Below are 12638 nucleotides of genomic sequence, written 5' to 3'. Positions count from 1 at the left end.
AGCAAGGTCAGCACTCAGGGATTACCTGCACTCCACCCAGCACCAGGCTAAGAGGCTTGCCTGGCTTTTTGCTGCTTGTTTGGCATTTGTACCATTCTAGTTCTTGGAGTTGTTGGGATCTTCCCCATCATTTCCATGATTGTTGCTCTGCTGCTGAGGAGGAGCACGGACAGTCCCGTGCAGGGAAGGGTTCAGGTTGTCTGGGGCAGGGGAGGGGAGATCCTGTCCCTGTGCCCCCAGTGAGACCCCACCTGCAGAGCTGCTCTGCAGCCAGGCTGGGAGAGCTGGGAATGTTCCCTGGAGAAGGGAAGGCTCCAGGGAGAGCTCAGAGCCCCTGGCAGGGCCTGGAGGGGCTCCAGGAGAGCTGGAGAGGGGCTGGGGACAAGGCCTGGAGGGACAGGACACAGGGAATGGAGGGGACAGGACACAGGGAATGGAGGGACAGGACACAGGGAATGGCTCCCACTGCCTGAGGCAGGGCTGGGTGGGATTTGGGCAGGAATTGTTCCTGGCACAGGGTGCCCAGAGCAGCTGTAGCTGCCCCTGGATCCTGGCAGTGCCCAAGGCCAGACTGGACACTGGGCTGGAGCAGTGGGACAGTGGAGATGACCCTGCCGTGGCTTTAAGATGAGTTTTAAGGTCCCTTCCAGTTCAAGCCATGCCATGATCCTGTGATCAGCTCCATGAATTTGTCTCTGCATTGTGCTGCAGGCACAGTTTTCTGCATTTCTTTAAGGCCAGGAGGTTCCTCAGGGCAGGGGCTGGTGGCCCAGCCAGGTCTGTCCGTGACACTGACCACCCACTGCAGCACCAGGCTCTGTTCTCCCCTGGGCCTGCTCCCAAGGTGGGACTCTGAGTGTCTGAGAGATGCACTTTATTTGAATGGATTTGAATAATGTCTCTTTTATTGTGCCATTAAGCCTTCAGTAAAAAGGAATCACTTCTGTAATTCAGCAGAGGGTTTATCAAAACCTCTCAATGGAAGCTGCTGGCAGAGGCAGGTTTTAAGCATCTGATAGAGGTTGTTACAGAGTTTGGAAATGCACCTGTTTTATGCTTCTTTTTGAAGTTTACCCTTAAGAACAATCTCTAACAGCTGATCTCTGCTTTCCAAGTCCACTCAAAATCTTCTTGCAGGAGAGCAGCTTGGATTTGCAACAAAAGAAGACATGGAGCTGTTTCAGGAGAGTTTTAGGTGGATTTTAGGGCAAGGTTTCTTCCCCCAGAAGCTGCTAGCACTGCCCAGGCTCCCCAGGAGTGGGCACGAGGCTTCCAGAGCTGGAGGAGCCTTTGGACACCTCTCCAGGGATGGACAAGGGGATTGTTGGGGGGTCTGAGCAGGGCAGGGGCTGCACTGGGTGATCCTTGTGGGTCACCTCCAACTCTGGGGATTCCATAATTTATGGTAAGAGCACTCAGAAACCACTTGAGTGGGCAGAGAAAGGAGACCTGAGCTCTTCTGAGGTCTCCCCACCAGAATTGCACTTGCTGAGGCCAGGCAGCTGCTGGTTTGTGCCCTGGTGGCACCTCCTGGGTCCCATCAAATCCCAGCAGGGCAGGGCAGGGCTGGCAGTGGGTGCACCTGCAGTGCAGGTCACTGTGAAGTTGCTGGAATGTCCCATCTGATGTGACACATGTCACATGGCTGGAATGTCCCATTCTGCCCTGTGCTCCCAGGCTCTGTGCCTTGCAGTGTCCTTCACTCCTGCTCACCTTCCTTCCCAGAATTCCTCCCTCATTCCAGCTCTGAGTCATTCCCTCCTTCCCTCCTTCCCTCCTGGCTCTCTTGGCCCCAGCACTGCTCAGGGACAAGTTGCACAATGAGTCACAGCTCAGAGAGCAGGTGCCTCAGCTGGGGCTGTCAAAAATAAATGTGCAGGACTTGATTCTTCAGGAGAGTTTTTGTTGTTATTAACTGCAGCTTGTCTCAGGAAAAGCTGGATTTGATGGACAATAGGCCATTTTTTTCCTTTTAGTTTTAAGATGGAGCTTAGCAGCAAAGTGATGTTGTGCTTAATTCCTTCCAAATTAGTTTGCAACTGCCTGGCAGAGTCTGGGTGCATCATTATCCTTGCTGTGCATGGTTGAGAGAAATAAAGTTCTCCACGCAGGGAAATATTAACAGTGTTTTACTAACCCAGTTTTTTGGGGGTTGTTCAGCCTGGAAAATAAAAGGTTTTGGGTTGGTCTAATTGGAGCCTTTCAGTATCTGAAAGGCCCACCAGGAAAGAAGGAGATTTTACAAGGACACAGGGAATGGCTCCCACTGCCAGGGGCAGGGCTGGGTGGGATTTGGGCAGGAATTGTTCCCTGGGAGGGTGGGGAAGGGCTGGGCTGGACTTCCCAGAGCTGTGATCCCTGGCAGGCCCAGGGCGGGTTGTCCCACCTGGGACAGTGGGAGGTGTCCCTGCTCACTGCAGGGCCTGAGATGAACCTCAAGGTCCCTTCCCACCCAAACCATTCTGATTCTTTTCTGAGCAGTTGACAAGGGAAGGAAGGAGGCTCAGGGTTCCATCCTGTGCCCAGCTGTCTGTGCTGTGGAACCAGGAGAGCAGAGGAGGAAGATGTGTGACCTTGAGGACCAAAATAAAAATTCCATGGAAAGGGAAGATTGTGCCCACAGGGACTCGTAATGAGAGTTCCTGCTGCACACTCAGGGTTCATTAGCTGGAAAGGGCAGAGCAGGAGAGAGGGTCTTGCCTGGGGCTGAGGGATGAGCTAAATTCCTCTCCAAGTCCCTTCAGCTCCATGCCTGTAATGAACAACTCCTGTTCCTTTCTGTTTCATGGTGTGCAGGAGCCTCAGTGATTGTTGCCACACCAGAGGCACTGCCAGAGCCTGAAGTGGCTCTCAGGTCACTGGGGGCTGAGAGCAAGGTGCAGAGAGGGGCTCCTAGAGAGCTGGAGCAGTGCTTGTTCAGAGAAGGAATTCAGAGCATTTCTCTTTCAGCTGATCCCAAGGAAGACTGAGATGTGCAGCAGGGTAAAGCCCACGGAGAGGACTAAGGTGCAGAAGAACGTCAGACAGATGAATAAATTGAAGTTTGAAATATTTGAGATTAAAAGAAAGTTTCTGGTGGCAGAGTGGTGAGATCCAGGCCAGGGAGCCTCTGGAAAGGTGTCACAGAGGTGATGGCACAGGCTGAAAGTGTAACTAGGCCTAAAGCAGAGAATTGTGCTTTTCCATGCCATTGCCTGTGTTAGTGCAGGGCTGGATTTGATCACCCCTGAGGGAATTTCCAGCCTCCCATTTCTGCAGGTTGGCTGGAGGATGGTGAGGGTGCTGCTGAGCATCCTCAGGGGCTGGGAGGGACTCTGAAGGTCACCTCTGCACTGTGTGCCCTGGCAGGGACACTCCCACTGCCCCACTGCTCCAGCCCCAGTGTCCAACCTTGGGCACTGCCAGGGGTCCAGGGGCAGCCACAGCTGCTCTGGGCACCCTGTGCCAGGAACAATTCCTGCCCAAAATCCCACCCAGCCCTGCCTCTGGCAGTGGAATCCATTCCCTGTGTCCATTCCCTGTGTCCTGTCCCTCCATTCCCTGTGTCCTGTACCTCCATTCCCAGTGTCCTGTCCCTCCATTCCCTGTGTCCTGTCCCTCCATTCCCTGTGTCCTGTCCCCCCATTCCCTGTGTCCTGTACCTCCATTCCCTGTGTCCTGTCCCTCCATTCCCTGTGTCCTGTACCTCCATTCCCAGTGTCCTGTCCCTCCATTCCCTGTGTCCTGTCCCTCCATTCCCTGTGTCCTGTACCTCCATTCCCAGTGTCCTGTCCCTCCATTCCCTGTGTCCTGTCCCTCCATTCCCTGTGTCCTGTACCTCCATTCCCAGTGTCCTGTCCCTCCATTCCCAGTGTCCTGTCCCTCCATTCCCTGTGTCCTGTCCCTCCATTCCCTGTGTCCTGTCCCCCCATTCCCTGTGTCCTGTACCTCCATTCCCTGTGTCCTGTCCCCCCATTCCCTGTGTCCTGTCCCTCCATTCCCTGTGTCCTGTCCCTCCATTCCCTGTGTCCTGTCCCTCCCTCCCTTGTCCCCAGCCCCTCTCCAGCTCTCCTGGAGCCCCTCCAGGCCCTGCAAGGGGCTCTGAGCTCTCCCTGGAGGCTTCCCTTCTCCAGGGAGCATTTCCAGCTCTCCCAGCCTGGCTGCAGAGCAGGGGGCCTCCAGTCCTGGGAGCATCTCCATAGCCATGAATCCATGAATCCATTAATCTGTTTAAATCCATTAAAATACATTTTAAAGTATTTAAAAATATAATCTGTTCTTATTCAGCTGCTCCCTCATTCTCTTTCCTCCATCACTTCTCTGTGTGTCTTTGCTGCCCATTCTGCTGAGGGTGAACAGAAGAGCTCTCTGTAACCCAAGCACCATCCTCCAAACTCTGGAATTCACCAGAGCTGATTTATTAACAGTACAATAAGTGAGATACTTGAGTCTGTCCAAAGGAAAATCAACTTTGTGTTCAGTTCTTGCTGCCACCCAGCTGGCAGAAGTCTGGGCTCTGTTCCTGCAGTTGCCTTCCCTGTGTTCTCTCATTACCTCTGGCAGTTGAGTCACTGTGGGATACAGCACCAGGGTGTGCTTGTTTCCTTCTGGGAAAAGCTTTACTCTGAGTTTGATCCCTTTGTTGGGGGTGGGGACATGAAGAAATCTGCTGCCATGAACCAGCCAGGCTGCAGCTTCATCCCCCAGCCCGAGTTTATCTGCCCTGCACAGAGCAAATCCTGCTGCACTCACTGCAGGAAACCTCAGATGTGGAAAGTTTTCAGTTTCATTTGGCTTGCTGTTGTCTCCTTTTGTCTTTTTATTGAGCAGCAGTAATTCAACAGCATGTTTGACTCCTGTTTGGGCTTTTTCATGGCTTACATTGCATTGAGTTTCTGTTGAACATTTGAGTATTACAGTGTAGTTTGATGCCTGGTGGAAAAAGCACTAATTATTTCATTAGCACCAGAGCAGAATTTTCCATACTAAAGAAGAAAACAGAAAGCACTGAGTGTATTGGGTAAAATAGTGTTTCCCAGCTTTTTTAGCTGATGTGGAGCAAAAGAAAAAACTCTCCTGAAACTGCTGTCATTGCTGAACACTCACACAATAGCACTGACCCTGTGTACTTGTGTGTGGGATTTGGGCCAGGCCCAGGTGGGAACACATTTGAGTTTTGGACTGGGCTGTTGCATTTTGGCTTTCTAATGACATATTTCTAATTTCTGATGAAGTTGTCTGTTGGTCATTCAGGTAAAATCTGCACAGGAGTGCAGTGGGTCACAGGCACAGAGGGGACTGGATCCCCTGCTCCTCCAGGGTGCAGAAAGCTGACTGCCCATTATCACAATCCCAGCTGGAAAGGGCCCTTAAAGCCCATCCAGTTCCACCCCTGCCATGGACAAGGACACCCTCCACTGGGCCAGGCTGCTTCAAGCCCCTTCTGACCTGGCCTTGGACACTTCTTTTTGTTCTTGGGAAAATGTGCTTTACTGTGTTAGGGCATAAAGTGCTGTTAAGGTGGTACATGGAGCTAAATGCTGGAAACAGAACTCGGAGTACCAATTGCTGGTGTCAGTGACTTGCTGCTGATGGGGTCGGTGGAACAAAACCCTCAGTCCTGCTGATTACATGAGCTGCTCCTTTTATTGAATTTAGGGAGAAATACAAGCCTTATGTAGTGCTTGATTTTTTAATAGCCTGATTTTTATTAAGTGAATGTGTTTCCTTGTGATGACTTGTGTTTTGATTGTTGCTGACAGTGGTTTTAGCTTTGCTGGCTGTGTGCAGGAAATTCACTCAGCACAGCAGTGTGGTTGGTGGTGGCTCATGCCCTGGGGCTTGTACAGGCTGGAAAGCAGTGCTGGGGGAAGAGGGAGGGTGTAAGACAGTGCTGAACACTTGTTTTCTCTCGTTGCTCCCCTTGCAGACTGTTCCAAAGCCCATTGCCCTGGAGCCCTGCTTTGGGAACAAAGCCGCCGTCCTCTCGGTGTTCGTGAGGCTGCCTCGGGGACTGGGGGGCATCCCACCACCAGGACAGTCAGGTGAGGATTGCTCTTGTCTGTGATGCCTTGGAATTAGCTCTGTGCTCCTTCCCCACCCTTACAGATTCACCTTTCCTGATCCCACAGGAGCTGCTGTGGCCACAGTTCAGCTTGGGATGTGCTCAAGGCACTTTAGGCTCCCTGGTTTGGGCTCTGCTGGCTTCCAGCATGAGCTCTGAGTTCATTACTAAGGTCAATTAATGGATGAACACTTGATATTGGACTGTGCTTTAATTAACAGCTGGGTGGGGGGAAGAGGAACAGACATGTTTGCAGTAATTACTTTTGAAGGTAACTTGTCACTTGGCACATCTGACTTCATTCCCAGCTCCATTTGCAGGGGAGCATCAAGTCACAGAATCATGGAAGGATTTGAGTTTGAGGGACCTTAAAGCCCATCCAGTTCCACCCCCTGCCATGGACAAGGATACCTTCCACTAGCCCAGCTTGCTGCAAGCCCTGTCCAACCTGGCCTTGAACACTTCCAGTGATGGGCAGCCCTGGCACCTCCCCAGCCTGACAGGGAAGAATCTCCCATCTAGCCCTGCCCACTGTCAGTCTGAAGCCTTTCAAGTTCAAATCCTTTCAGAACACTTCTGCCCTCCTCTTAGGAGCTCTGGACAGAGGTTTTCCCCATCCAGCTCAAGGTTTCCTTATTCTCAACCCCTTCACACCTAAACCTGATGTCAGGGCAGTGGGACATCATCTCCTGGGCAGTGTGGTTTAACTGGGGTTCCCCAGTGCCCAGGGAGCCTGCTGAAGCAAAGGCTCTGGAAAGAGCATTAGCAGGGTTTGAGTTGGATGGTTTGGTGCTGAGCTGGGTTGAACTAAGTCCCAGGTGTGGTTTGTCTGTGGATAGAGCAGGGAGGCCCTGGCTCTGTGCCCAGAGCAGCTGTGGCTGCCCCATCCCTGGCAGTGTCCCAGGCCAGGCTGGACAGGGCTTGGAGCACCCTGGCACAGTGGAAGGTGTCCCTGCCATGGCAGGGGTGGCACTGGATGGGCTTTAGGTGCCTTTCAGCCCAGACCTTCCATGACCCCTGATCTGCCAGCAGGAGGTTGCAGAGGTGAGGTATCCATGGGGAGTGCAGTGAAACCTCCATGCACATTGGCTTTCAGCTTTATTGTCCATCTACTGATGCAGAGAAAGACACCTTCAATATTAAGGGTTCAGGCTTCAACATTTAGAATTTTGCATCCAGTAATAGTCACCCTTATTGCATCCTTTTCTCCTGCTGTTGCTTCTAATTAAACATGCAGTATTTCAGCTCCTTTCAGAATATGGGCTGCAGTTTAATTATTAAGCCAAAACGCTGCTCTAGTTTCTGTAAAAAATTCTACAGATGATGCCAGCAGTTTCTGCAGGCTGTGTTGCTGTGGCTTTGTGCTGCCTGACTCTCTGTTCTGGTGCCCAGGTCTCGCAGTGGCCAGTGCACTGGTGGACATTTCACAGCAGATGCCAGTTGCCTACAAAGAGAAGTCGGGCGCCATTCGGAATCGGAAGCAGCAGCCCCCTGCACAGCCAGGAACCTGTATTTGATGCATGGACATCAGAAACTCTCTAGGCTTTTAAACAAAATGGAAAAGTTATACCAAGGAGGAGGAGGAGGAGAAAGATTTCCCAGTTGTGTCCCAAGAGACTAAAGCACCCGGAAAAAACCACAACTTCCTCGAACCCAGTTTTTTCTCCCATCTGCGTGCTAGTTGGCTTTATTTGACAACTGCTCCACTTAAGTTTTACTGACACATGGCTTCAGGTTGCTCCTTTGTTTCCTTCAAGTTCAAAGCAAGATCATTTGGTTGCAGGTGCCGCCGTTCCTGGTCAGTGTAAATACAACTGTAGTCCAATAGGAATGACACTCAGGTTTCTACATGGAAAGTGCTTTGTAGTTCATGTATTTATCAAACTGTACAAAAAGAAAAAGATCCAGTGTTGACAGGTGTCAGCTCTCAACACATAAACACTACTATTAATCTTCAAAGCATCTTCATCCTTTGTTTTCATTTAATATTTAATTGTTGCCTCCTTATTTCAGTGGAACTCTCTTCCAGGCACAGCCTTTTGTAGTCATCATGGTCCAGGAATGCTGGGATGGTTTAGATGCTCAGACCTTGTGAAATAACTGGAAAGTTGGATGTTGCTTTGGAAAGACTTAGTGTTTACATAGTCTTAACCTGCTTGGAGTACACCACACACAAGTGCCTAGACGTGACCAGGTCTAGGGAGTGAGGAGACTGCTGCCCACGCTGCTTTAACAGAATGGAATTCATTGAGGGTATTAGACTCACATCTGGAGTCACCCAAGGCACTGGTGTCCTCTGGCCTGTGCAGGCAGAGGAAAATCTCATTTTCCTGACCAACCAACTACTCAGATGGAGATATCTGGAAGGCACGTAGAGTTTCAGTATCTCATAAGAGAACTCCTGGTTTCACCAGCATTTTCATAGAAGCACTCTGTGTTCCAGGTCAGACACATCACTTTTTCTGATTTTTCTGATTTTGGCCTCTCTCCTGCCCCTCCCTACCTGCCATCCTTCTGGGTGAGAGCTGAGCTTGGAGGCATTGCTCCTCAGTGGTTATGGTTTGCTCCATCTTCTTACAGGGTGTAGAAAGCAACACTCCGGGTGCCAGATCACTTGAGGATGAAGTAAAAAAAGAAGTTGAAATAAAAATCAATCAGAACAGCTTTGTTTTGCCATAGGTTTGAGTTCTACACAATCAGATCCTGGTGTTTCCTGTTGGGTTTGAGCTCTGTTAGATGTTGCAGAAGGGGCTGGTTGGTGACAGGATGAGGCTTGGAAATGGCAGAGAGAAGGTTTGGCATTTGGAGGGTGCATCAGACCATCTGAGGGGCTGTGACAGGCTGGGGCTGTGTCTGGAGGTCAGGGCTGGACTCAGCCACCCCCTGTGTGTGGGGGGCTGGAGGGAAGATGGCAAACGAGGGGTGGGGCTGTGGCTTCAGGCAGTGACTGTGGATTCATGCAGGTCTCTCAGCTGGTGGGCCCTGCTGAGGACATCTGATGTTTAATAAATGGAGAAGTAACACAGCGCAGGGAGGTGCTCTTGGATCTGCCAGGCAGCACCTTTCCAAACTGAAACCCAAATTCCTGCTCTTTGCTTGTGCGTGTTCTGGTCATCAGCCACGTCAGCCACTCATTTCTGGGCTGGTTTTTTCTAACCATGTGTTTTGAAGAAGCTCTTTGGAGCCTGGCACATCACAATAAAGAGGTGAATTTCTGTGTGTGTCCAGGCAGCAGTGATGGGAACAGCCTGATGGTTTAAGGGCTGTGCTGGATGATAATTCTGATTTAATGTGGCATTTAACGAGTGCAGTGAGACTGCAAAAAATATTGGAACTGCCAAAAAATATTGGGAAAAAAATGCATTATATATAGAAATATATATAAATGCTTCTGTTTCTAAACTAGAAGTTTCAGTGCTCTATGTGAAGAAGAAATTATGAGGGGGAAGGGGCTGAGCTCTGTCTTAGAATGAGGGGATTTAGGCAATTTAAGTTTTACCTGATGCATGGATTACCTCAGACAGATTCATCTCCTGATAGTGTTTTCTAACTTGCTCAGTAATAGGGTTAATCTGAACTGGAGAAATAAGACTGGACTAAAATCCCTCCCCTGTTCCTGCATGTTTTAAGCCATGATGCACATCCTGACCTTTGCAGATTTCTTCTTGCTGTTTGTGGCAGCCCCGTTGGTGAAGCCCTGTGCTTCCTGTGTTACCTCTTCAGGACAGCACTTGAGCAGGTGCTTGAAGTTGGTTTTCCTGATCACCAGGAGCTTTCAGAGCTGTGGGCCTGGAGGGGTGATAGATTTTTACCTGGATGAAAAGACATCCCTACAGAGTTGGGGAGGTTTTCTCACTCTTGGAGAGCTGGGCTGTCCTCTGCAGAGCCTGCAGTGTGCTCAGGAGCGTGGCCAAAGTGAGCTGCCAGATTCTGGAAAAATGAGCAAAGATGATCAGAGTCAAGGTTTATCAGAACCAAAAAATGTAAATAGAGCAACAAGAGTTACACAAATCAAAGGAACAGGCTCCTCTGGGATGGAGCTCTACCCTGCATCTGATCTGCATCCTGATGAGGGAGAAGAGAACTCTCATACACAGCTCTGCTGCAGTTGCATCCCAGCTTAGAGGTAAACAGGGAAAAGAGCAGGAAAGGATAGGGGAAAGAGGAATTGCTGGCAGTTTATCACCAGGCCAGTATCAAAAGTGACAGATTTTTGGGTTTATGTCATTTGGAAGTGAGGTGGGGAGAAAGAGCACCCTTATTTCATGGGAGGATATGTAAATAAATGACAAATGACACTCAGATTTTGCACTTGTACATAAACTCTACGGTAATGTGCAGAACATGGAGAGATTTAAAGTGTATATAAACCAGAAAAAAATTGAATGTATTTTTGATGCATTTTAAATGATGTATGAGTTTTGTCTTAATAACTCCTTCATCTGATCAGTATTGGATAACTTTCCAGAGCTTTAAACATCAGATTACATCAGGATGTCTTGCAAAGCAGGGAGGCATAACTTGACTTTTGTGTGTTCAAATGCATTTCACTTAAATGTAGAAGCCAAGTAAAATAATGGCTTTTCCATTTGGAAGGGGGAAAAGCAACATTTGGAGACAAGTAATAAACATCCTTAAAGTGGTCACTATGTGGAGGATCAAATCAGTAGTTTAAGGCCTTTGTTACTAAAATTGTGCAGGGTTTCCATTCAAAATCACTATTTTCAGGTGTTTATAACTGGCTGAAATTTAGCATTCGACATCTCAACCCTCAGAAGATTTTCATTCTCTGAGAGGAGCATTTAAAAAATCAGTAATAAAATTTCAGAATTCTTGGGGCCCTTTTATTCTAGAAAACAGTGGTGCCAGTGGATCTCCAAATAACACACTTTTTTTGTTGTTGTTGTTTAATTCACCATTTTCCATGGGTTTTAGCCCAGAATCTTCTCTGGGTTGTTGTAGCATGAACTTGCCACGCTCTGGCTCAATATTTTGGATAGAAGAAGATTTATGAGACACAACTTTTCAGTTGTTATGATCACTTTCCCTGGGCTTAAAACACATTGTACTGAAATTACCAAAATAAAGCTATTTGTGATGGGGTAGTGCCTGTGATTGACATGGTTAAAATGTCCCAGGATTCAGTGTGTGGTGCCACTGACACGAGCCTGTGCTGGCAGACCCCTGTCCCTAGGGCAGTTCCTGTCCTGGGCATTGCTCAGAAGCACTTTCTGACATTTCTCTGCAGGGTTTGAGGGGTGGCTGGCAATGGCAGCTCGGTTCCTTGGCCCTGGATCAGCTGAAGGGAGGCTTTGGGCTGAAGTGCAGCTTTATCCTTTTCCATGACAGGACTTCAGGGTTGGGCTGCTCCTCGTGTTCCCCTTCCCATGAGAGCCTCAGTTAGGGACAGGCACCAGCAGCAGCTCAGAGCCTGAAACCCTGCCCTGGGAACAGGGAATTGCTGCACTGGAGAAAGCAGCCAGCAGAGTCTGTGTGCCCAGATCAGCTCCTGCAGAGTCTGTGTGCCCAGGGCATCTCCAGCAGACTGTGTGTGCCCAGATCAGCTCCAGCAGAGTCTGTGTGCCCAGATCAGCTCCAGCAGATTCTGCATTCCCAGGGCATCTCCAGCAGACTGTGTGTGCCCAGATCAGCTCCAGCAGAGTCTGTGTGCCTAGATCAGCCCCAGCAGACTCTGTGTGCCCAGGGCAGCTCCAGCAGATTCTGCATTCCCAGATCAGCCCAAGCAGACTCTGTGTGCCCAGATCAGCCCCTGCAGATTCTGTGTGCCCAGATCAGCCCCTGCGGACTCTGTGTGCCCAGATCAGCTCCAGCAGAGTCTGTGCCCAGGGCAGCTCCAGCAGAGTCTGTGTGCCCAGATCAGCCCCAGCAGACTCTGTGTGCCCAGATCAGCCCCTGCAGATTCTGCATTCCCAGGGCAGCCCCTGCAGATTCTGTGTGCCCAGGGCAGCTCCAGCAGATTATGTGTGCCCAGATCAGCCCCTGCAGAGTCTGTGTGCCCAGATCAGCTCCTGCAGATTCTGTGTGCCCAGGGCAGCTCCAGCAGATTCTGTGTGCCCAGATCAGCCCCTGCAGAGTCTGTGTGCCCAGATCAGCTCCAGCAGACTCTGTGTGCCAAGATCAGCCCCAGCAGACTCTGTGTGCCCAGATCAGCCCCAGCAGAGTCTGTGTGCCCAGGGCAGCTCCAGCAGATTCTGTGTGCCCAGATCAGCTGCAGAGTCTGTGTGCCCAGATCAGCTCCTGCAGATTCTGCATTCCCAGATCAGCCCCAGCAGAGTCTGTGTGCCCAGGGCAGCTCCAGCAGATTCTGTGTGCCCAGATCAGCTGCAGAGTCTGTGTGCCCAGATCAGCTCCTGCAGATTCTGCATTCCCAGATCAGCCCCAGCAGATTCTGTGTGCCCAGATCAGCTCCTGCAGAGTCTGTGTGCCCAGATCAGCCCCAGCAGAGTCTGTGTGCCCAGATCAGCCCCTGCAGAGTCTTGTGCCCAGGGCAGCTCCAGCAGACTCTGTGTGCCCAGATCAGCCCCAGCAGAGTCTGTGTGCCCTGATCAGCCCCTGCAGAGTCTGTGTGCCCAGA

The 12638-nt window shown here is 50.4% G+C and overlaps 1 protein-coding gene across 1 annotated transcript in view; it reads left to right on the top strand.

Moving 5' to 3' along the window:
• The window catches only part of ATRN (attractin), a 140874-nt gene extending 129729 nt beyond the window's left edge, over positions 1-11145 (top strand). The window contains exons 28-29 of the mRNA XM_056489025.1: positions 5909-6023; positions 7436-11145. Coding sequence (XP_056345000.1) covers positions 5909-6023; positions 7436-7560 — 240 coding nt within the window. The 3' untranslated portion in view covers positions 7561-11145. The remainder of the gene's footprint in view (positions 1-5908; positions 6024-7435) is intronic.
• The last annotated feature ends 1493 nt before the right edge of the window (positions 11146-12638 follow it).

This window comes from Oenanthe melanoleuca, chromosome 4 (genome assembly GCF_029582105.1).
Source record: "Oenanthe melanoleuca isolate GR-GAL-2019-014 chromosome 4, OMel1.0, whole genome shotgun sequence".
Taxonomy (NCBI): domain Eukaryota; kingdom Metazoa; phylum Chordata; class Aves; order Passeriformes; family Muscicapidae; genus Oenanthe; species Oenanthe melanoleuca.
This window is presented reverse-complemented; position numbering and strand designations above follow the sequence as displayed.